This window comes from Lithobates pipiens, unplaced genomic scaffold, assembly GCF_037356315.1.
Source record: "Lithobates pipiens isolate NorthernLeopardFrog02 unplaced genomic scaffold, aLitPip1_a1.2 Scaffold_10, whole genome shotgun sequence".
NCBI lineage: Eukaryota > Metazoa > Chordata > Amphibia > Anura > Ranidae > Lithobates > Lithobates pipiens.
In genome coordinates, this window is record NW_027507686.1 from 192,704,465 (window position 1) to 192,729,150 (window position 24,686).

At 42.8% G+C, this 24,686-nt stretch overlaps 1 protein-coding gene across 2 annotated transcripts in view; it reads left to right on the forward strand.

Annotated features, from left to right (window-relative positions):
• LOC143937244 (SITS-binding protein-like) overlaps nucleotides 1–24,686 on the forward strand; it is a 136,764-nt gene that overhangs the window by 39,929 nt on the left and 72,149 nt on the right. For both annotated transcript variants that reach the window (XR_013263654.1, XM_077460793.1), the window contains exon 2: nucleotides 9,909–10,080. Coding sequence is in view for 1 of the 2 variants with exons in the window: in XM_077460793.1 (XP_077316919.1) it covers nucleotides 9,909–10,080 (172 nt within the window). In the remaining variant the exon portion in view is untranslated. The remainder of the gene's footprint in view (nucleotides 1–9,908; nucleotides 10,081–24,686) is intronic.

Sequence of the window (24,686 nt, forward strand, 5' to 3'; positions counted from 1 at the left end):
AGCTATATATGCTGCTGCTGGCAGCCATGGTACACAATAGGCCATGATCTATGTGGCCTAGTGAGAAATCTGGCTCTGATGGAAACAGAAAGGCACAAACAGCAATAAAAACAAAGGCAGAGGTTGTAACTTTCCCATTTTTTTCTCATTCTACTAAAAATGTGTTTGTGTTTTTGTCTGTTTTCCCATTAGAGAAATCTCCCATTACGTTCTGTCCTGACAGGAATTGAGGGGGAATCTCCCCAACAAAGACATAGATGGCAATAGAAACCTGACAGAGGCTCCAAATGTGTGCACTGTTTCCAAAGATGACATTTTGACTGGAGTTGGTTAGGCTTAATAAAACACACATACAAATACAAATCTGCGTTGACTTCATTGAGTATTTTATCAATAGGATATACAGTAGAACCTTGGTTTACGAGTAATGTGGTTAATGAGCGTTTTGAAAGATGAGCAACTTTTTTTTTTAAATTCTGACTCTGTTTGCAAGTGTCGTCTCGCAAAATGATCAGAATTCATGCTAATGGACAGTGTAGTACCGCATTTGGCCAGAGGTGAAGGGGCGCGGGGGACACTCAGAACGGATTGGAGCCATTCGGAAGTACTTGGAAATACTCGTAAATACTCCGTTTCGAGTGTTTCAGCCGAGCTGTCCCCGAGTATTTCCGAGGCTCTCCAGCACTCCCCCCCCACCTCTGGCCACATGCGGTAGTGCATGTAATAGAAGTCAATGCGGAACAAATTATCTTCATTTCCATTGACTTCTATGGGGAAACTCATTTTGAAATGGAGTGCTTTGGATTACAAGCATTTTCCTGGAATGGATTATGCTCGTAATCCAAGGTTCCACTGTATTGAAATATATATCAATGTCATAAATAATGGTTTAAACATGAAATTCTGATTATGATTTATCTCAATAGATGCTTATGACTGGCTCCTTCTGAAGAAGCAGCAATTGCTGCAAAACCAGTTAAGTACTATCGCCAAGACGCATCATATTCAACACCCCAATTCAGCACTGGGGGTCATCTTCATTTAATTTTTTGTATAATTGTTTGAAGCAGCATAAAAGGCTGTAATTATCAACGGTATATAACTATTTTGTCAATGTGGTTTTGTCCAACAATGTTTTTATATTATATATACAATTGCATTTATTTTATGTAAAACTATACATATCCTTATTTACTTCCTTGAGGTATTGAGATAGTCCAAACTTTTCTCCCTTTTCCCAGGGGCACTTCTGAGGTGATCCCAGGCACCTATTTCATGGAGTATTTGAAGTACACACACATTATTATTATTAGTTTACTCCTTAGTAAATCAGCCTTTAGGATTTGTAATTATCAGTGCCCTCTATGTTAAAGAAATATGCAGAGATTTGGATAATTACACATTAGCAGAATACAAAATTAGAAAATACTTGAGATATGTTTGGGGGCCAAGTGATTAGAAGTATTGGTTCTAGAAGAAAACATTTAGAAGGTTTATCTGCTATCCGGAATTCAAGTGGAGGAACACAGTCAGGATAAGTATTTCCTATATTAACTGTGTCAGGATAAGGTTGCGGACATTTGTTAAAGCTCATAAATCAGGGTGAATACCAAGTGATCAAAATTCTGTCTGGTTCACATTATACTGTGGTATTGTATTGCCTTTACTACCATATCCCTATTTATTTAAGAAGGTGCTACATTACTAGTCATGTTGGAAGCAAGTAAAGTCTTACGGTATTTTACGCTTAAAAATGTTCCTCTGTAAAATCATTTTTTAATTATTGTAAACAAACAATGAAAACCACTAAATGTATAGTCCCCTGCACTACTCTGTGTAATGTTGAGCTGTGCTATAAAAACAGTGTTTGGGGGTCTGCTGCTATATAACTGGTGCATGTTCAAAAATGGTAAATATTAAAACTCAAAATGTTATAGCGCTCCCTTATTCCTATCTGATCTATTGCTATACAAGTAAGTACAAAACATAAACAAAGACACAATACACAGTATAAAAACAACACATAAAGAAATAGTTGTATAAATAAGTGGCAAAAATGTGATAACAGTATGCCACCACTAGGCAGGGCCGACCACTAGGCAAACTAGGCAGCTGTCTAGGGCGTCCTGCTGCTTAGGTCACCTGGCTACTGGTGTTCCAACTCTCTTCTCTCTGCAGTAAGCTCCATTGCACAGTTTTAGAGGGGCAGCAATGGCAGAGGACTGTGTCTGTGTCCCAAATGAATGGAAGCAAGCAAACATTCATTGAAGGGCACTGGTAGGCTGCATTTGATGGGCGCTGGTGAGGCTACATTTGATGGGTGCTGGTGAGACTGCATTGATGGGCGCTGGTGAGGCTGCATTTGATGGGCGCTAGTGAGGCTGCATTGAGGAGCGCTGGTGAGGCTGAATTGATGGGTGCCGGTAGGCTGCATTTGATGGGCGCTGGTGAGGTAGCATTGATGGGCGCTGGTGAGGCTGCATTTGATGGGCACTAGTGAGGCTGCGTTGATGGGCGCTGGTAGGCTGCATTGATGGGCGCTGGTAGGCTGCATTGATGGGCGCTGGCAGGCTGCATTGATGGGCGCTGGTAGGCTGCATTTGAGGAGCGCTGGTGAGGCTGCATTTGATGGGCGCTGGTGAGGCTGAATTTGATGGGCGCTGGTGAGGCTACATTTAATAGGCACTGGTGGGATGCATTTGATGGGTGCTTCATTAAAAAGGTGGGGTATACATGGGCAGATAAAAGGGGATGGAGTCAGGGGTGGAGCCAAAATGAGGTTTTGTCTAGGGCAGGGGTGTCCAAACTTTTTTCAAAGAGGGCCGGATTTGATGAAGTGAACATGCGCGAGGGCCGACCATTTTGCCTGACATTCTTTGAATCATTAAAATTCGGTCTAAGTGTGTTCGTTCGAGCTCTAATACACTGCCCAACAAGAATTCTCTTGCCTTTGTGGCTGTGTGTGGGAAGAAATGAGCTTGGGCGTATTTGTACATACTGTATTAATTGGCGTATAACACACACCTTCACTTTAAGAGGGAAGTTTCAGGAAAAATTTTTTTTTAAATAAAGAACTGTGAAGCAAAATAATGGTCAGTGCCCACCAATGCAGCCTAATCAGTGCACATCTGCAGACCCACCTTTGCCAGGAACACACCCACCACAGCCAGGAATGCACTCACCATAGCCAAGAATGCCCCCACCATAGCCAGGAATGCCCCACCATAGCCAGGAATGCCCCCCCATAGCCAGGAATGTCCCCCCATAGCCAGGAATGCCCCCCCATAGCAAGGAATGCCCCCCCATAGCAAGGAATGCCCCCACCATAGCCAGGAATGCCCCCACCATAGCCAGGAATGCAGCACCATTGCCAGGGACGCAGCACCATTGCCAGGGACGCAGCACCATTGCCAGGGACGCAGCAACATTGCCAGGGATGCAGCACCATTGCCAGGGACGCAGCACCATTGCCAGGAATGCCTCCCCAAATGCCTCACCATTGCCAGGAATGCCTCCCCAAATGCCTCACCATTGCCAGGAATGCAGCACCATTGCCAGGGACGCAGCACCATTGCCAGGGACGCAGCACCATTGCCAGGGACGCAGCACCATTGTCAGGGACGCAGCACCATTGCCTGGGACGCAGCACCATTGCCTGGGACGCAGCACCATTGCCTGGGACGCAGCACCAATGCCAGGAATGCCTCCCCAAATGCCTCACCATTGCCAGGAATGCCTCCCCAAATGCCTCACCATTGCCAGGAATGCAGCACCATTGCCAGGAATGCAGCACCATTGCCAGGAATGACTCACCATTGCCAGGAACACAGCACCATTGCCAGGAACGCAGCACCATTGCCAGGAATGCAGCACCATTGCCAGGAACGCAGCACCATTGCCAGGAATGCACTGACGAGCGCCAAAGGAGAATCTCCTGTTTACACGGCGGCTTCTTTAATAGAAAGTCCCGCCTCCTTTGATGGACAGAACAGTCGTCCAATGGCAGTGCAGGAGAAGGACTTCCTATTACAGAGGCCGCCCGTAAACAGGAAATTCTCCTGTGTACGGCGCTCGGTCCTGTCCGCCCTGTACCTTCCGAAGCATATATATCTTTTGTGGCCCCGGCGCTGGGAGATCGTCGGGGGCCACAAAAGATATGTATGTCCAAATAGCCTGGCGGGCCGTTCAAAACCGGGCCGCGGGCCGCGATTGGCCCACGGGCCGGACTTTGGACATGCCTGGTCTAGGGTGTCAAAAATCCTTGCACCAGCCCTGCCACTAGGTCACAAATGTCCAGTAAATATAAAGTGCTTGTGCATGTGGGCCAGTGTTAAATACACTGGTAAAGCATACAAATTAATGAAGAGACAGTAAAGTCCAAATGGTGAATCCGTGGGTATTGTACAAACAAATAACACCTTCTGTGTCCCTCCACCTTCACAACTATGCGCTCACCTCCACGAGAGACCAACAACTGGTCACCATGCACCTTACCCTTTAAGGGGTATATAGATCCTTTGGTAGATGATTATAATCTCCTTGGGTTCAAATGGGTCCTAGGTAGTCCCCTAGTGGTGCTCATAGAACAATAAAGGAAAACTAACATAGTGCTAAATTGTTTTACAACTTTTTTTTAAAAAATCCAAAATTAAACTCATGTTTCTGTGCACTAGCACTGGTGCACTCAGATCGCTTGCATTGCACATAAAGGGTATGCAGCAATCACTTGGATATCTGTGGCAGCAGCCAGCACACGGGGTAGCAAATCTTCCTGGTTGGGCACACACCACGTGACTTATTCGAGGAGAAACATCAAATTTTTGGTTTAAAGTGACACTTATTTGTACAACTATTTCTTTATGTGTTGTTTTTATACTGTGTATTGTTCATTGTTTATGTTTTGGACTTATTTATATATCAATATATCAGATAGGAAGAGGGGATCACTTTACCATTTTGAATTTTAACCACTTGACCACTGGGCACTTAAAAGGGAAGTAAACCCTTCCAAACAACTTGGACCTATAGGTAAGCCTAGATTAAGGCTTACCTGTAGGTCCAAGCAATATCTCCTAAACCTATATGGTTTAGGAGATATTTGCCCGAAAATGGGCACCGCTGTCTACGGCGCATGCGCCGTAGACAGCGGCGCGCAGGCGCACTAAATGCGGCAAATCCAAGAATGGATTTGCCAAATTTGTCGACTCCCGTGCGCATGCGCGGGAGTGACGTCATCGCGGCTTCGCCGTATGACAGCAACGGAGCTGCGAGGCGCGACTCCCGTGCGCATGCGCGGGAGTGACGTCATCGCGGTTGCGCCGCTGTCATTGGTCGGAGCTGCGAGACGCCACCAGCAAGATGGACGCGGCGGACTACAGGGATCAGCGGCGACTTCGCTGGCTCCTGTGTCAGGTAAGTGACACATAATGAGCTACTATGCGATGCATAGTAGTCCATTATGCTTTACCTTTGCAGGGAAAAGAAGAGGAAGTAAACCCATCAGGGTTTACTTCCTCTTTAAACACCCTTAATAACCAGACCAATTTTCAGCTTTCGGTGCTCTCGCATTTTGAATGACAATTACTCAGTCATGCAACACTGGACCTATATGAAATTTTTGTCCTTTTTTTCACACAAATAGAGCTTTCTTTTGGTGGTATTTAATCACCGCTGGGTTTTTTTTTTTTTGTGCTATAAAAGAAAAAATACCGAAAATTCTGTAAAAAAACTAATTTTTCTTTGTTTCTGTTAGAAAATTTAGCAGATTAGAAATTTTTTCTTCATAAATTTTGGCCAAAATTTATACTACTACATATCTTTGGTAAAAATAAGTACAAATTGGTGGATATTATTTGGTCTTTGTGAAAGTTATAGAGTCCACAAGCTATGGTGCCAATATCTGAAAATTGATCACACCTGAAGGACTGACGGCCTATTTCAATTCTTGAGACCCTAACATGCCAGAAAAGTACAAATACCCCCCAAATGACCCCTTTTTGGAAAGAAGACATTCCAAGGTATTTAGTAGGAGGCATGATGAGTTTTTTGAAGTTGTCATTTTTTCCCACAATTCTTTGCAAAATCAAGATTCTTTTTACTTTTTTTTTTTTTTCACAAAATTGTCATATTATCAGGTTATTTCTCACACACAGCATATGCATACCACAAATTACACCCCAAAACACATTCTGCTATTACTCCCGAGTATGGTGATACCACATGTGTGAGACTTTTACACAGCGTGGCCACATACAGAGGCCCAACATGCAGGGAGCGCCATCAGGCGTTCTGGAGCACCCAGGACAATTCTGACATTTCTCTCCTACATGTAAAAATCATCATTTATTTGCTAGAAAATTACATAGAACTCCAAAACATTATATATGTTTTTTTAGCAAACACCCTGGAGAATACAATGGTGGTCTTTGCAACTTTTTATCTCGCACGGTATTTGCGCAGTAATTTTTCGAATGCTTTTTTTTGGAAAAAAAACTGTTTTGTGCTTAAAAAAAAAAAAAACACAGTAAAGTTAGCCCAATTTTTGCATAATGTGAAAGATGAAGTTACGCTGAGTAAATAGATACCTAATATGTCACTCTTCAAAATTGCACACGCTCGTGGAATGGCGGCAAACGTCGCTACTTAAAAATCCCCATAGGCGACGATTTACATTTTTTTTACTGGTTATATGTTTTGAGTTACAGAGGAGGTCTAGGGCTAGAATTATTTCTCTCGCTCTAACGTTCGCAGCGATACCTCACATGTGTGGTTTGAACACCGTTTTCATATGTGGGCGGGACTTACGCATGCGTTCGCTTCTGCATGCGAGCACATGGGGACAGGGGCGCTTTAAAAAAAACATTTTTTTTTTATTGTTCATTTTACTTTATTTATTTTAGTTTGACATTTTTTTCCCCAAAAATAATTTTTTTGATCACTTTTATTCCTATTACAAGGAATGTAAACATCCCTTGTAATAGGAATATGGCATGACAGGTCCTCTTTACAGTGAGATGTGGGGTCAATAAGACCCACATCTCACCTCTAAGCTGGGAAGCCTGAAAAAAAAAAAGATTCTGGCTTTGATCGTATTAGCGATTCGGTAGAAGCACCGGAGGGCGGAGGGCGGCGGGAGATGTCTATGGCTGGGTATTGCAGGGTATCACCGACTATGGCTGGGTATCTCAGAGCATGGTGTTGCAGAGTACTGCGTTGCAGAGCATTGCAGGGTATTGGCGGGTGTTGCAGAGCATTGCAGAGTGTTGCAGGGTATTGGCGGGTGTTGCAGAGCATTGCAGAGTGTTGCAGGGTATCGGCGGGGGTTGCAGAGCATTGCAGAGTGTTGCAGGGTATCAGCGGGGGTTGCAGAGCATTGCAGAGTGTTGCAGGGTATCGGCGGGGGTTGCAGAGCATTGCAGAGTGTTGCAGGGTATTGGCGGGTGTTGCAGAGTGTTGCAGGGTATTGCAGGGCGTTGCGGAGTGTTGCAGGGCATTGCGGAGTGTTGCAGGGCATTGCGGAGTGTTGCAGTATTTGCAGGGAATTGCAGAGTAATGCAGAGTATTTGCAGGGAATTGCAGAGTAATGCAGAGTATTTGCAGGGAATTGCAGAGTAATGCAGAGTATTTGCAGGGAATTGCAGAGTAATGCAGAGTATTTGCAGGGATTTGAGGGGTTAATTTTCAGTGAGCAGCGATGTGGGCACTGCAGATGCAGCCCACATCGCTGCTGACACCGATCTCTTCCCCCTCCGCTGTACCGATCGGTACAGAGAGGGGGAGGGAGGAACCGGCGTCATAACATGACGCCGGCTTGTTTACAAGTGATCACTCCGTCATTTGACGGAGCGATCACGTGGTAAACGGCCGCGATGAGCGGCCGTTTACCGTGATTCGTGATGCGCCGGGTCCACTGGACCCAGCGGTCACGGATGCTCTCGTGTGCGCGCCCCAGGGGGCGTGCGAGAGCAGAATTCTAGGAGGCCGTTAATTAACGGCCTCTTAGAGTTAAACAACCGCCCTGATGCCGTTAATCGGCAATGGGCGGTTGTTAAGTGGTTAAACAATGAAAACCAAATGATAAGACCCCAACCCCTCTACAGAGAATGATTGTAAAGCAACATTTTTTATTTAAAAAAAATAACAGCAGTTTTGCACAGAGCAGCCCCCATCCTCCTCTTCTCGGGTTCCCCGCTGCCGCTCTGGGCCCCTCTCCCTTGTCAAGTGCCTCCATACCAAGCCGCTTGCTGTGGGGGCACTCCTGAGTGCTCGCTGCCGTGCAAAACATCCCCGCCCCCCGCTCCCACCTCACTGGCTGTTGTATCTCAGTCAATCAGGATGTAGAGACCCGGAGAGCCTTGGGTCTCGTCGTGCACATTGCTGGATCAAGATCGGGCTTAGGTAAGTATTGGGGGGGGGCTTCACACTAAAGGTTTTTTTTACCTTCATACATGAAGGTAAAAAATCTTCAGCATTTACAACAACTTTAAAGCTATTTTTGCTGTGTTTAAAAGTTAAAATGCAGTCTTCCCAGAAGAAAAAGCCATGAACACTTACCTGCCCCACTGCTCTCGCTTCTGATCACTTGGATTTAAAGTGTGTGTTACCCCAACACTTAATATTCCTGATATGTGCCTGCTGTACCATGTGCTTGTATGAAACAGTATCCTGTTCTCTTCGAATTGCTTCTTTTATGTGAAATCCTTGGTGTTCCTGCTAGTCCCCTTGCTTTCCTAATAAAAACTGACCACATTAAGCAGGAGAGCACAACGTGGTCAGTTCTCTAGCAATGCTGGGAACTAAGTATGCTCTCCTCTAATAGTCAGACTTGTCCTGATACGCCTCCGCTGCACAGCCATTCACTGGGAAGCTCAGTGTGCTGCTGCTGCTCCTCCCCCTAGCTCTTATGCAGTGGGAGCACAGAGGGAATGTGATCACATATAAATAAAAAGGGGAAAAAGGTATTTATAATTTATTTTTATACCTATACAAAAATGTTTTGCCCACCGTTTCTATTTTAAACTGAATGGGTTGTTTTACAAGGTGATCACTTTAAGAATGAAGCTTACACAAAGATCTTATGTATATGGCACACATCCCCATGTGCCAGATGCCTAGTTCCCTGCTCTGCATTGTTCTGTTTTTTTCCACCAGCCAGTGTCAGCTTTTGATTGTTATGGTTCTTTCCTAAAATTGTGGTGGCCAAGAAACCTGCTTTCTGATGGCCAGTTAGCCAGGCAACATACCCTGGAAGTAACTGCTTACCCAGCTCTTACATGAAAGTCAGAATTCCATATCTTGCAGTTATGAAGGCTAATAAATCTGAGTCTTCTGAGACATTTGTAAGCAAATTGGGTATGAGCTATTTACCAAAACTCCAGGATATGCAGAGGCTGTGATCTCTCCAAAAAGAATGCTGATCAAGGTTCAACTTGATTGATCTTACCCTGCAGCAGAACATTTCAGACCTGAGTCCAGCACTAGTGGCCAGGAAAGCTGGAACAGCATTTTCTCCAGGACAGGATATTACTCTTTATATATCTATTCCAGAAAGACTGTTAGCATAGCATTATGTTAAAACTATAGAACTGGCATACTTTAATTAAGAAACTAATTACAGTATTTTTGATTAAATTGAGGACAAAAAAAATACTTTATCTAATATAAAGGGGTCACTGTACCTGCCTTTGTACTAACAAGTAGTGAATATTGATTCTTGGCAACAAACTGAAAAGTGAGCAGCTTGTCAGTTCCCCAATTGTATGTCATCTACCCCAACAACTACCTTTGTAAATACTGTAGATCAGCTTTATCAGAAACAACATATTGTACTGCCTGGTTAGGTTTGATTTTACCATATTGTACATAAATGTGTATTGGATATTGGATATAATATGCCTCTTATATTTTAGGATTGCTTTTCTATGAAGAACATATCATGGTATGGTGGAGCAATCCTTAGTGCTCAACGCTGGCCGATGAACTTTGTCAATGCGGCTTTACAGCCATTTGTGATCAGTAATCTTAAATCCAGTGCTGGTGCTTATGGATCTGTTTTAGAAAGATACTTCCTGGGATCAACTGGTAAGATAAATCCACATCAATGTTATCTGATATTATTACACTGCATGTTTAAAGGTATGATCATTGGCTAAAATCAGTTCAATGACTGTAATACCAGGAACACTTTTTTTCAATCAGAGTGAAAAATCATACAAGTGAAAATATGAAATGAAACACCTCCAAAATCTATTTAAAAAATAGTGACTATATGGGGGAGATTTACTAAAAGTAGTGCACACTGAATCTGGTGCAGCTGTACAAAGTACCCAATCAGCTTCTAGTAGAAACACACACAGATCCATAGCTCTACTCAAGACTGGAACCTTCTGCCCCTGGGTGTTGGCCATCATAGTCCATCTACACTCTTCATTGAAAATTTTAATAATCAGTGCATTGACTTCATCTCCAACCCAAAACCAGCCTTTCTTGACACGTTTTCACCACTGGCTTGTAAACAAGGCTAGGAGATAGGACTTGCAAGAAATGCTAATTGGAGCGCAGCTGATTTTTTTCCTATTTTCAATCAGGTTGGGGCTGGGTTCACACTGTTACGACACGACAGTTGTACCACTTTGGATCCGACTTTGCCCTGCGACTTGAAGTCAGACTTCAATGAACAGTGATCCGACTTTGATCCCCAACAATACCGGGCATGAATCTTTAGGGGGGGAACTTCACACACAATGTAAAAAAAAATGCATGGGTTCCCCCTCCAAGAGCACACCAGGCCTTTCGGTCTGGTATGGATTTTAAGGGGAACCCCCACACCCTCAACATGAAGGGGTGGGTGCTTTGGGGCGGGGGGCCTGCGCATCTTGTCCCCATGTTGATGAGAACAAGAGCCTCTACCGAAAACCCTGGCCTTATCAGAATCTGGAAGACCCCTTTACCAAGATCCTGGCACCCCACCCTATGTGAATGAGTATGGGGTACCCATTCACCTGAAAAAATCTAAAATAAAACACATTACACAGGTTTTTAAAGTAAGGCAGCTCTGTCGTCTCTTCCTATTTCTTCTCCCCTCTCTGACTCTGCCTCCTCCGCTGACGTCTTCTGCCAGTTCCCTTCCCCTCTAGGGGTCTTCTCTGCTCTCCACTAACGTCTTCTAGCCCTCTCCGGTTTTTCTCCCTCTGTCCGCTGTGTTCTCCACTGTCCGAGTCTTCTACGCTATCTTCTCGCTCTTTTGCTGGGTCTTCTCCACTGTGTTCTCCCTCCCCCACAAGTTGTACTATCACAAAGTCGGATCAAAGTAGTATCCTGTTCATTTAAGTTGGATGGATGAAGGACCAATGTAGGACCGATGTAGGACTGATGTCGCAGAGCAAAGTAGGATGACAGTCATATGAGGCCAAGTTCACAATGGTACGACTAACGCTCCGACATTGGGACACATGTGGCATGACATGTGAAAATCAATGTTTCCCTATGAGAGCCATCTTAACTGGTCCGACACAAGTCAGTCTGACTTTGAAAATTCTCCCTGCACTACTTTTGTCCAACTTTGATCCTACTTCAGTCCGTTGAATATCACTGAAGTCGGATCAAAGTCGGATTGCCGTCTTGACTGATCCCAGTTTGGCATGCGACGTGTGCTCCGATGATCTTGAAGGGGAACTCCATGCCAAATTTAAAAAAAAACACTGGCATGGCTTCCTCCTCCAAAAGCATACCAGGCCCTTCGGTCTGGTATGGATTTTAAGGGGAACCCCCCTCCTGAACCGTACCAGGCCACATGCCCTCAACATGGGGGGTGGGTGTTTTGAGGCGGGGGGCCCTGCACCCCCCACCCTTCAGTGATATTCAATGGGCTGAAGTAGGATCAAAGTCGGACCAAAGTAGTGCAGGGAGCATTTTCAAAGTCAGACCGACTTGTGTTGGACCAGTTAAGACAGCTCTCATAGGGAAACATTGATTTTCACACGTCATGAGCTCCCAATGTCGGAGCCTTTGTCGTACTAGTGTGAACTCGGCCTCAGAGTGAACCCAGCCTTGGGTTGCGCTCCGACATTGGGAGCTCATGTCGCATGACGTGTGAAAATCAATGTTTCCCTATGAGAGCTGTCTTACCTGGTGCAACACAAGTCGGTCCGACTTTGAAAATGCTCCCTGCACTACTTTGGTCTGACTTTGGTCCTACTTCAGCCCATTGAATATCATTGAAGTCGGATCCTTGTCCTAACCACCTGACTTATGACATCCAAAATGGTGATTGCAGCAGCAGTAAAAGGAATTTATGTCACACTGGGATTGTTTTGATTGGTCAAAGGACAAGTCGTACTATCTCAAATTCAGAGAAAACTCTTATCTTGTTCATTCAAATCGGATGGAAGTAAGACTGAAGTAGGATGGATGTAGGACAGATGTAGCAGGGCCAAGTAGGTTGATAGTCATACAACAGTCGTATTGTATCAGTGTGAACCCAGCCTAAAGCCTTGTACATATGGTTCGATTGTTGGAAGTGGATTGTCTGTTGACAGACTGTTGTCCTAAATTCTGTCACACAAAAGTCAAACTACAAACACGCATGCTCGCAATCAATGCTCACCAAACACGAAAATAGCAGAAGGGGCCCAAAGGGTGGCGCTTAAAAGCTGAAATTCTTCATAGTACAGCACTAAATTTGTGTTTGTGGCACGACAATTGTGTAACGTTATTGTCAAGATGCCTCCAGAGTCTGGATCGGCTGTGCCAATAGTGGGCTGATTCTAGGTCACAGGAGTGCACATCTGTGACCCACAAGAGAAGTAAGGTAAAAAGAGCTTTGACCATACTTCTCTTTTAAGTAGTAGGTAGCAATAGCTACATACAGCATGCAGCGCTGTGTTCTGCAGCAAATTAGGTGAAAATTGTGATATCATTAATAAAAATTGGTGCTGAGTTCTTGTCCTTCGCTACAACGTTTTTGATTATTTTGGATGCTACCACTACTTACTTGTGCAGGCCAGTCAAGTTCCTCCACCCCAAGCTCACTCATTCATGTCTTAATGGACCTTAAATTGTGCACTGGTGCAAATTTTTTGGTTGGGCTTGGCCCCTTAGTTCCAGTGAAGGGAACTCTTAATGTGTTAGCATACCAAGATATTTTGGACAATTTAATGCTCCCAACTTTGTGGGAGCAGTTTGGAGATGGCCCCTTCCTGTTCCAACATGACTGCGCACAACTGCACAAAGCAAGGTCCATAAAGACATAGATGACCTAGTTTGGGATGGAGGAACTTGACTGGCCTGCACAGAGTCCTGACCTCAACCCAATAGAATACCTTTGGGATAAATTAGAGTGGAGACTGCTAGCTAGGCCTTCTCGTCCACATCAGCGTCTGACTTCACAAATGCGTGTCTGGAAGAATGGTCAACAATTCCCATAGACACACTCCTAAACCTTGTGGACGGCCTTCCCAGAAGAGTTGAAGCTGTTATAGCTGCAAGGATGGGCCAACTCAATAATGAACTCTACGGATTAAAACTGGGATGCCATTAAAGTTCACGTGTGTGTAAAGGCAGACGTCCTGATACTTTTGATAATATAGTGTATCTCTATTAACTGCAAAGATGCAACAGGCATACTTTAAATGTCATAAATTTAAATTTTTGTAAAGCTTGTTGTGTTATGACCTTGCCCTAAATTAGAGGCATGTGGCATTTTAGTAGTGAAAGTATACATTACTGTTTGGCAACAAGCCGGGGGCTGGCATTAGTCCCCTGCTGTCTATATTTTTTTCCGGATTCTGCAGGCTATTCCTGTCCACCTTCCTATATTCCAAAGGAATGTACGAAGAGCTCTTCTTCTTTCAGGTGTGGGGTTACATATATTATAGAAAGAAGTGCTTAACATGAGATGGAAAAATGAACTGGTTGAGAGCTGTCAACAGGGATGAGCTTTATGTTCGACTCAAACATTGGCTGTTTGCCAAACAGCGAACAATTTCGGGTGTTCGCAGCAAATTTGAAAGCCGCGGATCACCCTTTAAAAGTCTATGGGAGAAATCAAAAGTGCTAATTTTAAAGGCTTATATGCATAGTATTGTCATAAAAAGTGTTTGGAGACCTGGGTCCTGCCCCAGGGGATATGTATCAATGCAAAAAAAAAGTTTTAAAAACTGCAGTTTTTTCGGGACCAGTGATTTTAATAATGCTTAAAGTTAAACAATAAAAGTGTAATATTCCTTTAAATTTCATACGGTGGGGGGGTGTCTATAGTATGCCTGTAAAGGGGCGCATGTCTCCCGTGTTTAGAACAGTCCCAGTGCACAATTACATTTCTAAAGAAAAAAAAGTCATTTAAAACTACTCGCGCTTACAATGAATTGTCGGTCCGCAATAAACATAAATGTTCATTAATAAAAACGGCATGGGGATTTCCCCACAGAGGAACCCCAAACCAAAATTTTTAAAAAAAATGCGTGGGAGGTCCCCCTAAATTCTCCTAAAGGCCCTTCAGTTCTGGTTTGGATATTAAGGGGAACCCCGCATCATGCCAAAATAAAATAAAAAATGGCCTGGTGTTCCCCTTCAAAATCCATAGCAGAAAAGGGTCTGCTATGGATTTTAAGGGGAACTGCACAACAAAATAAAAAAAAATGGCATGGGGTCCCCCCAAAAATCCATGGCAGACCCTTATCCGAGCACGCAACCTGGCAGGCTGCAGGAAAAGAGGGAGGACGAGAGAGCGTCCCCCCCCCCTCCTGAACCATACCAGGCCACATGCCCTCAAGATTGGAAGGGTGCTTTGAGGTAGCCCCTCAAAGCACCTTGTCTCCAAGTTAAAGGGGAGAAGGGCCTCATTCCCACAACCCTTGCCCGGTGGTTGTGGGGGTCTGCGGGCGGGTGGCTTATCGGAATCTGGAAGCCCCTTTTAACAAGGGGACCCCCAGATCCCGGCCCTACCTGTGTGAATTGGTAATGGGGTACCCCTACCATTTCACAAAAAAAGTGACAAAGAGGTTAAAAAAGACAAGAGATGTTTTTGACAAGTCCTTTATTAAATGCTTCTTCTTTCATATTCTTTCTTTTGGTCTTCCGTGTTCTTCTTGTTCCTCCAACTTCTTCTCCATATTCTTCTTCCTCCGCTCTTCTTGTCCCGCATTTTGCTCCGGCTCCTTCTCTGCTCCATCCGCACGATCCGCCTCTGTGGGAGTCTTCAGCCGAGTGACGTAATGTCATGCCCCCATTGACTATTTGCTTATACAGAGAACGAAGTTCTTTGTATTATTAATAATATTTATAGTGTCATCATCTCCTCTGGTGATATACAATGTAAGTCATACAGACAAGGGAGTGTAATGGCAGTAATGGAAATAAGACATTTCTTCTAAACAAACAAGGGTGAGTAATACAGATGACAGAAATGAATAAAACATTTCCAATAATGAATACAGCTGTCCATAAAAAGCACAAAACAATAGACAAAGGCACAAGACAGAAACTTTTCTGTAAGCGATTACAATTATAATTCTAATTACATTCTACAAATCCTCAAATGTGGTGGCTGCGTTTGTTTTCTTTTTTAGGCATTTTCTTCCTTTACCTTCATCAGATCATCTGGCAAGTAACTCTGGATGGAGGCAAACCGGAGACACCCTTGGACAGAAACGTTGTCAATCTGGAAAGAGGGTAGTGTTATGCCTCGTACACACAAGCGGAATGTCCGACAGAAAAAGTCTGACGGGAGCTTTTCATTGTATATTCCGATCCTGTGTATGACCCATTGGACTTTTTACGTCGCAAATTCTGACGGACCTAGAAATAGAACATGTTCTAAATATTTCCGACGGAACCAATTCCTATCGGGAAAACCGCTCGTCTGTATGCTGTTCCGACGGACCAAAAACGGCGCATGAGCTGAACCAAGTACGAGACGGAAGCTATTGGCTACTGGCTATTGAACTTCCTTTTTCTAGTCCCGTCGTACGCGTTGTACGTCACCACGTTGTTGACGATTGGACTTTGGTGTGATCATGTGTAGGCAAGACATTTTCAGCAGAATTCCTTCTGAACTCCATCGTAAAAACCTTCAGAGTTTATTCCGACGGGAAAACCGGTCGTGTGTACAGGGCATTAGATGCACTAGCAGATTTAGATGGACTTGACTAAAACATTATAGCCAATCTCCTGCTAGCACTTTTCAAGCAGATACAGCAACAGTTGTTTTTCATGTTGCAATAAAGGTTTTATATCAATAAATAAAAGCTAACCTTCGTAAGCATCCCTGTCAGGGTTAAATGGTTTGTCTCAACCATCCAACTGGTACTTTTTCTTGGCAGCTATGTTTGTTAAAGACTAATTTCATGTTTTCCAGAAAATAGTCTATGCAGTCAATGGGTCTCAGTAGATATTAAAAACTGTGCAGATTTATAAAAAGTTTGTTAACCACTTCAGCCCCGGAAGGATTTATCCCTTAATGACCAGGCCATTTTTTGCGATACTGCACTGCGTTACTTTAACTGACAATTTCGCGGTCGTGCAACACTGTACCCAAATAAAACTGATGTCCCTTTTTCCCTGCACAAATTGAGCTTTCTTTTGGTGGTATTTGGTCACCTGGGCAGTTTTTATTTTTTTGCGCTAAAAAAAAAAAAAACCAACAATTTTGAAAAAACAAACAAACAATATTTTTTGCTTTCTGCTATAAAACATACGCAATAAAAAAAAAAATCGAATTTCTTCATCAATTTAGGCCAATTTGTATTCTGCTACATATTTTTGGTAAAAATAAATAAAAATAAGCCTATATTGATTGGTTTGCGCAATAGTTATAGTGTCTACAAAATAGGGGATATATCATTTTTATTCCTTTTTACTAGTAATGGCGATATTACTGTGATATTGTGGCGGACAGATCAGACACCTGACATTTTTGACACTTTTTTGGGAACCAGTGGCATTATAAGGCCCTTACACACGATCGGACTTTTTGACAACAAACATGCAAATTAGCTGTTTTGGAGCAACATTCGACCGTGTGTACACTCCATCGGACAAACTTTTTTGGCTTTCATCTGCCTTTTGTTGGCTGTGCGAACGGACAAATTTTTTGACAACATAAGTCCGATGGAGCAAAGTCCAAATGTGTGTACAGAAAACCATCGGACTTTACAAACACGCATGCTCAGAACCAATGCAAAAGATCAGACAACAATACAGAAGTTAACCAAAGGTGGCGCTGGAGTAATTGAACGTCCTCTTGATCGCAGACCTGCTGATTGGCTCCCCCGCTGGCCAGTCGGCGCACACCCACAGAAAGCCGTGTACAAGCCTGACGTACACATATGTCGGGATCCGATTCCATATGTCAGGATCTGCAGTATAACTTTGGCAGCTGGTCGGCAAGCGGTTAATGTTATTGTTATACCTGTAGGCCATTTGTTCCCCCAGAAGTTAGCCGAAAACTCCCAGTTAGCTATCCCCATGTCCATACTTGTTGCTAGGACATGAAAACCTTTGGATGCTCACTCCTAGCATTACATGAAGAAAAATCAATGTCCTAGCGACAAGGCAGAGGGATATTTCTAGTTGGGAGTTTTTTAGCCAGGCTTCAGAGGGGATAAAATTGCCTACAAGCAGGGCTCAAGTCCAGCGGGAACGCATGGGAACGGAGTTCCTGTACTTTTTCCACAACAGGGACTCAGTTCCCATTAGCAGCCATGTCCTGCAAGACGTTGAAGTATGCGAGCTGTGTGGCAGGTGCTACACCAGCAGTTGCCGACACAGCTTGCAATAGTAAGTGCCGCACACCTGACCATTCAGGCATTGCCAGTAGGGGGCCCCATGACAGCTTCCGCTTCGATCTACCTGTCAATCACAGCTAGCTGACGGTTAGATCAGGTCTAGGTCTAGCTGACGGGTAGATCAGCTATTCTGCTCACAGGACATGCAGGGAGAGAGGTGAGCTGAGGGAGGAACATCAGTTTGGGGTGGTAAGCTGAGCACAATACCTGGCAAAGTTTAATGCCAGGAGGGAAGTTTATGTGGAAATATGTGAAGGGTTGGAATAGCAGCGAGTGTGTGTTGGAGCCCTGCAGAGTTTGCAGCTAACATACATCTCCTAAGCAGGAACACATCACTATCTCCCCAAGCATTCTGTCCAGATAATGTGCAGTTAATTTATGACCTTTCCGTTTAACCCTGTGTTATCCAAACTGTGTTCAATGAAAAGTGTAAACTTGGCACATAAACACTGTATAAACAAAATAAAATTCCTCAATAAAGATCAGAACATGATGTTCACATTTGCATGAAAGCACAATTGAACGAATGCTGATTATTCAGAGAATTACCGTATTTATGTTTATTGAGGATATTTTTTTTTTATGTACTTCATACACACAATGCGAAAATTGGATGAAAAATACCACTTTTGAAGCATTCGTGCATATCATTTTTTTTTTTTGGTGGGGGAGTGGATCTTGGGTGGGAGTTTCCACACTTTTTTCCCCAGGACTTGACCCCTGCCTACAAGTATGAAAATAAAAAGAATGAGTATTAAAAAATTTGCACAGTTTTCTAAAAGATACTGGGGCCTCTTGACTGCATAAGTTATTTTCTGGAAAAGGTAAACTTAGCCTTTGAAGGAAGTTGGAAAATAACAGGCTTAATAGCAAGATCAACAGATAAAAAAAGGCAAAAAGCCTAAAGAAGAAAACAAATGCAGGCATCTAAAAATTATTTAGCTGCAATATAATACTGCTTTAAATAATTTGCTTTAAAGTGGTAGTAAAGTCCGCTTTGCTATTTTTACGCACAGGTAAGCCTATAATAAGGCTTACCTGTAAGTAAAAGGAATATCTCCTAAACACGGAGGCATACCTAGAGCATTTGGCACCCGCAGATCCTATATCTGGCACCCGACCCCCCAAATTTAAAATGCAAAAACACCCACAAAAATTTGTAATGTTTCAAGAATATTTATTGCACAAATACACATCCCTTGTGACAGTAATAGGAAGGTACTCTTTATGGAGAGATGTGGGGTCTGTCTCTGCCAAGATCAGTATTTTTGAATTCAGATTTTTTTTTTTAAATGGCGCCATTGACTGCCGAGTAAACCTGAAGTGACACTGTGATGTCGCTTCTGGATTCCTACATCAGAGACACGATCAAAGGCAAATCTAGCTTTGTTTGGGTCTCAGGCCAGCCGGTAGAAAAATGCCAAGGGGGTGAATACTTTTGGAAAGCACTGTACATGATTCTGCACAGAAAAGCCATCCTGGAGCAGTAATTCTGCTATGGGGCTGTCAGTAAGTGGTTAAAGTTGAACTGGCAAACAGCCGAATACATCAAGCATGATGTTGAGAGCATGTACCAATAAAAACTAGACATAGTAGTTATTATTAATGCAGCATATGAAACTGTAAGCCCTTGTACACACGGTCGGAGATTCCGACAACCAAATCCGTCGGATTTTGTCCGAAACTGTTGCATACACACAGTTGGACAAAGTTGTCGGAAAATCCGATGTGATTGTGTTATTTCGTTACGATGGGACTACGTTCACGCTAGTAGCCAATAGCTTTGGTGTAGGAATTTGATCTGAGCATGCGTGGCACTTTGTCCGATCGGAATTCTCTACACATGATCGGAGTATGTCCGATCAGAGCATTTTGTCGGAAAATGTTACCAACAAGTTGGAAAACTTGGTCCGTCGGATACTCCGACGGAAACAGTCCGATGTAGGCCACACACAGTCGGAATATCCGACAAAACGGTCCGATCGGTCACATTCTGTCGGAATCTCCGACCGTGTGTACAAGGGCTTAGTCTAGCACTGTACAGTCCCACCTACAATTATGTTACGACAGTTCAAAGGATCACAGTATGTTGTATAGGATTCTGTAATCCATGAGGCAGATGGCTAACAGCCAAAAGTCATGATTACAAGCAATAAGCAATTCAATGTAGTAATGTATATTGTAAACAGAGTAATGTGAGATGTAAAATGTGGACAACAAAGGAAACATTGCTGCAGAAGGAGACAAGGGAAGAGGAGGGGTAAGACAGGGATTATAGATAGGCAGAGAGGATGGAATGGCAAGTTGCATTGTGGTACTGTCACATTAGAAGCATCCTTTGGGGAGAGTTTAAGCCAAAGTAGACCCAGAGGTTCCATGCATGTTCATAGTTGATGAGAGTATTGGCCACAATAGCTTTAAAGGCTTCCATGAGATTAACTTCTCGAATGTGAAAATAAGGTTGAGTGTAGTTAGCCCATGTAACGCCTCCAATGTAAAGCAATTAAAGATCTAGCGGTAGTCAGCACATACAAAAATACCTTTCAGGAATCTTTAGTTAAACTGGGTTGGAGAAGACTCAGAAAATAGGTTGATCATAAAAGAGGCAGCTGAATTTGCAAGAGATTTATGAAAGAGCTTCTCTACCACCTACTAGAACAGTTTTATCTAATGGTCCAAAACATGTGAAACAGAGTCCCAGAGTGTTTGAGATGAATCTCTAATATTGATCCAAGATGTTGGAGTTGAGAGAGTGTAAAAAGATAAGAGTATTCAATGGTATAGAATTTTAAACTTTGTAGACAGCACAAAGTGAGGATTTGTGGGCCAAGGCACATGTCTTACCCCATTCTTCCAAGGTAAGTTCTTTATTTAAAATATGTTTCCGTTCAAGTATACATTTGAGTTTCGGGGTCACATCTGTATTTGGGAATATTTGTAGATACTGCCAATCCTCTGCATGCCACTCCCATCATGCAAAGCATTTCAAATACAGTGGGGCACAGAAAATTTAGTAAGATCTGGACAGTAGCTGGTGTCTTTTTTTTGGAGAGTAACAATGGCCAGGAGAGTTCCCTCTGTCATGTCTATGTTGTGGGCAATATGGAAAAAGGGATTTAAAGCTGAACTCCAGGATCTGGCTAACTTTGCAAATGCATATCCCTCTTCCTAAACTCTGTTAAACCACTGATAAAGTTTAAATCATAGTCGCCTAAAGCCGCGTACACACGGGCGGACTGTATGGCCTACTTAGTCCGTCGAAACACATTTCAGCAGACAGTCCGCTCGTGTGTGGGCTTCAGCAGACTTTTTCAGCGTGCAGTCTGGCGTACTAAGTATTTCGTAATTTTCGAAATACTGTCCGTCATACTTTGGTTTCAGCGGACAATCCGCTCGTCAGTAGGCTAGTTCGACGGACTAAGAATGGCGCATGCTCAGAAAGGATTTACACGGCGAAAGGTTGCATTGCTGTGTGTTGGACTTCCTATTTCTAGTCCCGTCGTACGTGCTGTACACGTCATCGCGCAAGCTTTCGACGGACTGTTTGTGCATCCGTGTGTGGTCAAGTCCGTTCATTCGAAAGTAGGACGGACTGTCCGTCGGATTGTATGACGGACTAAGTAGGCCATACAGTCCGCCCGTGTGTACGCGGCTTTACATTTCTTGTAATTTAAAATCTTCAACCCCAGTGATGCCATGAAGTCCTTGGAAAAGAGTGCAAGCACCAATACTCTCAGCTGAGAAATTTTCTACCCAAAGTTCAGCTTTAAGTTTCCATGGTAACACCAGAGAGTATATAAGACTGGCAGGTATGGCCAGCATTTAGAGAAAGGAGATTATAACAGGTGAGATTAAGTGGAATTTTGTTTAGAAAATGTTCCAGATTCACATTTCATTGTGGACAGCAAGTCTATCCACCTAACTTCTATTGAAGGTCCCCAAAGTAAGGCATTTGCATTTGAATCGAAAATAATATAACATTTTTGATTCGACTGATTTGAAATTTATCGATTTGATTGATTTTATTGAACGTTTCAAATCGAAAAAAAAAAATGTAAATTCGAAGAAAAGTCCAAATACAAATTCCGAATACGAAACCCAAATAGGAATTAAACGAATCAACCAAGTTTAACTAAACTAAATAATTAGATTAACTAATAATTAGATTAAACGAAACACATTTTTTCGTCATGCACATGTCTAGAAGTTGTTATAAGATGATCACCATTCTATCACACTATTTGTGCATCAGATAAACTTTTGCTGTTTGATCTGAACTTCTTGTGACAATCATAAAAGGTTTTACCAATGCTTTTAAAGTTCATCATTATTAACTGGTAGCAGCAATTTTCAGTCCTAAACAACAGTTTGCTTTATATATGACTTCCATTGACCATTCTGTAATAATCTCTTTAATCACTTATAAAATCACATTTAAACAAACCTGTTATTGAACCTCTTGATGGAAGACATGGTTATCAGCTGCTATTATTACCACTTTCTTTCTGTTTTTAAAGATCTCATAGATGTATTTCTTGGATTTTCCTACTGCACACAAATCTAAACAATTTCAATAAATGTCAGTTTCTGAAAATACGGCACCCATATGAAACACAACCATACAATTACAATCAAAACAAGGCCATCATCTAATCAACAGTCCCTGTCTCTTTGGAACTATCATGATTTGTACAGTATCAATAACACAGTATGTTTTTGAAATTGACAACTAGTTTAATTTAACAGTGTAACTTGGCAGCATTTATATATCAGGTCATCAGAGATTTCACACTGCACTACCTCTAACTTACTTACACGTATTATCCCCATCTTCCTGGTCGGCTGAAGGAGCTAAAATAACATTTTCACCTGCCTAGCAAATCTATCTCTGCCCCGATGTCATCTGGCAAAGGCAACTGCACTGCCTGGGCCAACGCCATCTTTTTTGTGACATCATCAGGAGGCCATATGTCTCTTCCTAATATTTGGTCTCCTGAATTTGCTTCACTGTGCATGCACATTGGGTTATTCACTGCTTGAAGCCTTCTGGGATCTGTGGCAGGGTAACCTATGAGGCTTTGGGTATAGGCCAGAAAGGCAAAAATGGTGTCCGTGCTCTGCTGTTAAAGGACCCCCCTTTCTTTTTATATTTGCTGAAAGGGGGGGGGGGGTCTGATGAACAGAAGATAAAAAGTGTGTGTAATGATCCTCCTTAACTCTTAACAAGCTTTGAACTTGTCTAATGCAAACATATTTTATGACTACCGGTTATCAAGATTATAATAAAGTAAAATAAAATACCAATAAGTTGGGAAACAATATGATTCTTTCCTAGTATATTGATTTAGTCACTTACAGAAGATTACTTGAACATACAGTAATTGAATAATTAGATGCAAGCTATATATGCTCAGTGTGATTAGTTTTACCGTCTCATAATACAGTCCCTCTTGGTGCTGTTGTAGGGATCCCCTTTTCCACGTCTCTTTAATTCTGCAGTGTGACAGCCGTTGGCAGAGTTAAACACTGAATTCCAGTAACCAGCATGCACAGCTACTGCCATTCTATGGTCAGTCTCCTATACTACATTACACACAGCATTCCACTGCTTGCACTCATCCAACATTCACACCCCATGTAGTGAAGTGAAAAGGTCCTGTTTAAGCTCCAGGTTAGGTTGGTCAGAACTTATAAAGGGCTAAGGATCCTCCCTCTTTCGCCAGGCCTGGCGCTTTCCTGCTCACGCATCAAGCACTGCAGGGAGAGAGTCACATGCTCCCACATGCTGGGTATTTAATTCAACTCTGGTAGGCGAGTGGGGTTGTAGTGGAGCAAAAGAAAGATAAGGCTAGCTATAGATAGGCATATGGTTCCTTGGTGGGAACCAATACAGAAAAAAGTAGAACACCCATTTCCTACTACTTCTCACTGAGGAGATGGAAGGATCAGATTAGTTGCACTGAAGTTTTCGCCTTTTTAGATCTCTGTGTGCAATTACAAATACTTAAAATGCTTTCATATGCCCATTATAGCCTGCTGGAGGTCTGTTATGATCGAATCCTATCTTGAGCATTCCATTAAGCCATTCAGATCCATTTATAATTGAGTATATAGTAAATTATTGCTAATCTTAGGGTCAGAGGCACCCTGTTTTTTTTTTATGTGCATTAAGTAAATTTGTGTACACTCATTTAAAAAACTGTTTAATAAATGGACATTGCCATCAAATGTGTATAAAAGGGCCAGTGGTAGCTATAGTGGAAGGTTCTTGAGCAAACTATAAGTATTCACTTAAACTGAGAATAATATTATATCTAATAATAATACAGATACTCCTCGTTTAACGTCTTATCTGTTTAAGGACCACTCATACTTACGACCAGCTCTTCCCACCCTAACGACCTGCTATACATTGTTGTATTGTACAGTACAGTACAGAAAACGGAGGGCATATGTATCTTTAAGCGTATAGAGGTTGGTCTTCAGAACACATTTCCTGATGCAGCAGTGGGGAGTATGGGAACAAAGTATTACATTTACATCAGGGAGGGTTAGTGTTCTAGTTACAGGAAGGGTTAGTATTAGGGATACAGGGAGGATTATTTTTGAGGCTACAGGGAAGATTAGTGTTGGGATTATAAGGAGGGTTCATTTTAGTGTCAGAGATTGGATGTTTACAGGTTGGATTGGTATAAGTGCTACCTGTAAATTAAGAGAGGGTTACTGTTCAGACTGGGGCTTCATGTAGAATTGCAATAATTTTTGCAAAGAGTGTTATGCCATGTACACACGGTCGGACTTTCTGGCAGAAAAAGTCAGACGGAATCTTTTCATCAGATATTCCAATCGTGTGTATGCCTCATCTGACTTCTTTTTTTCGAAAATTATGACGGACCTAGAAAT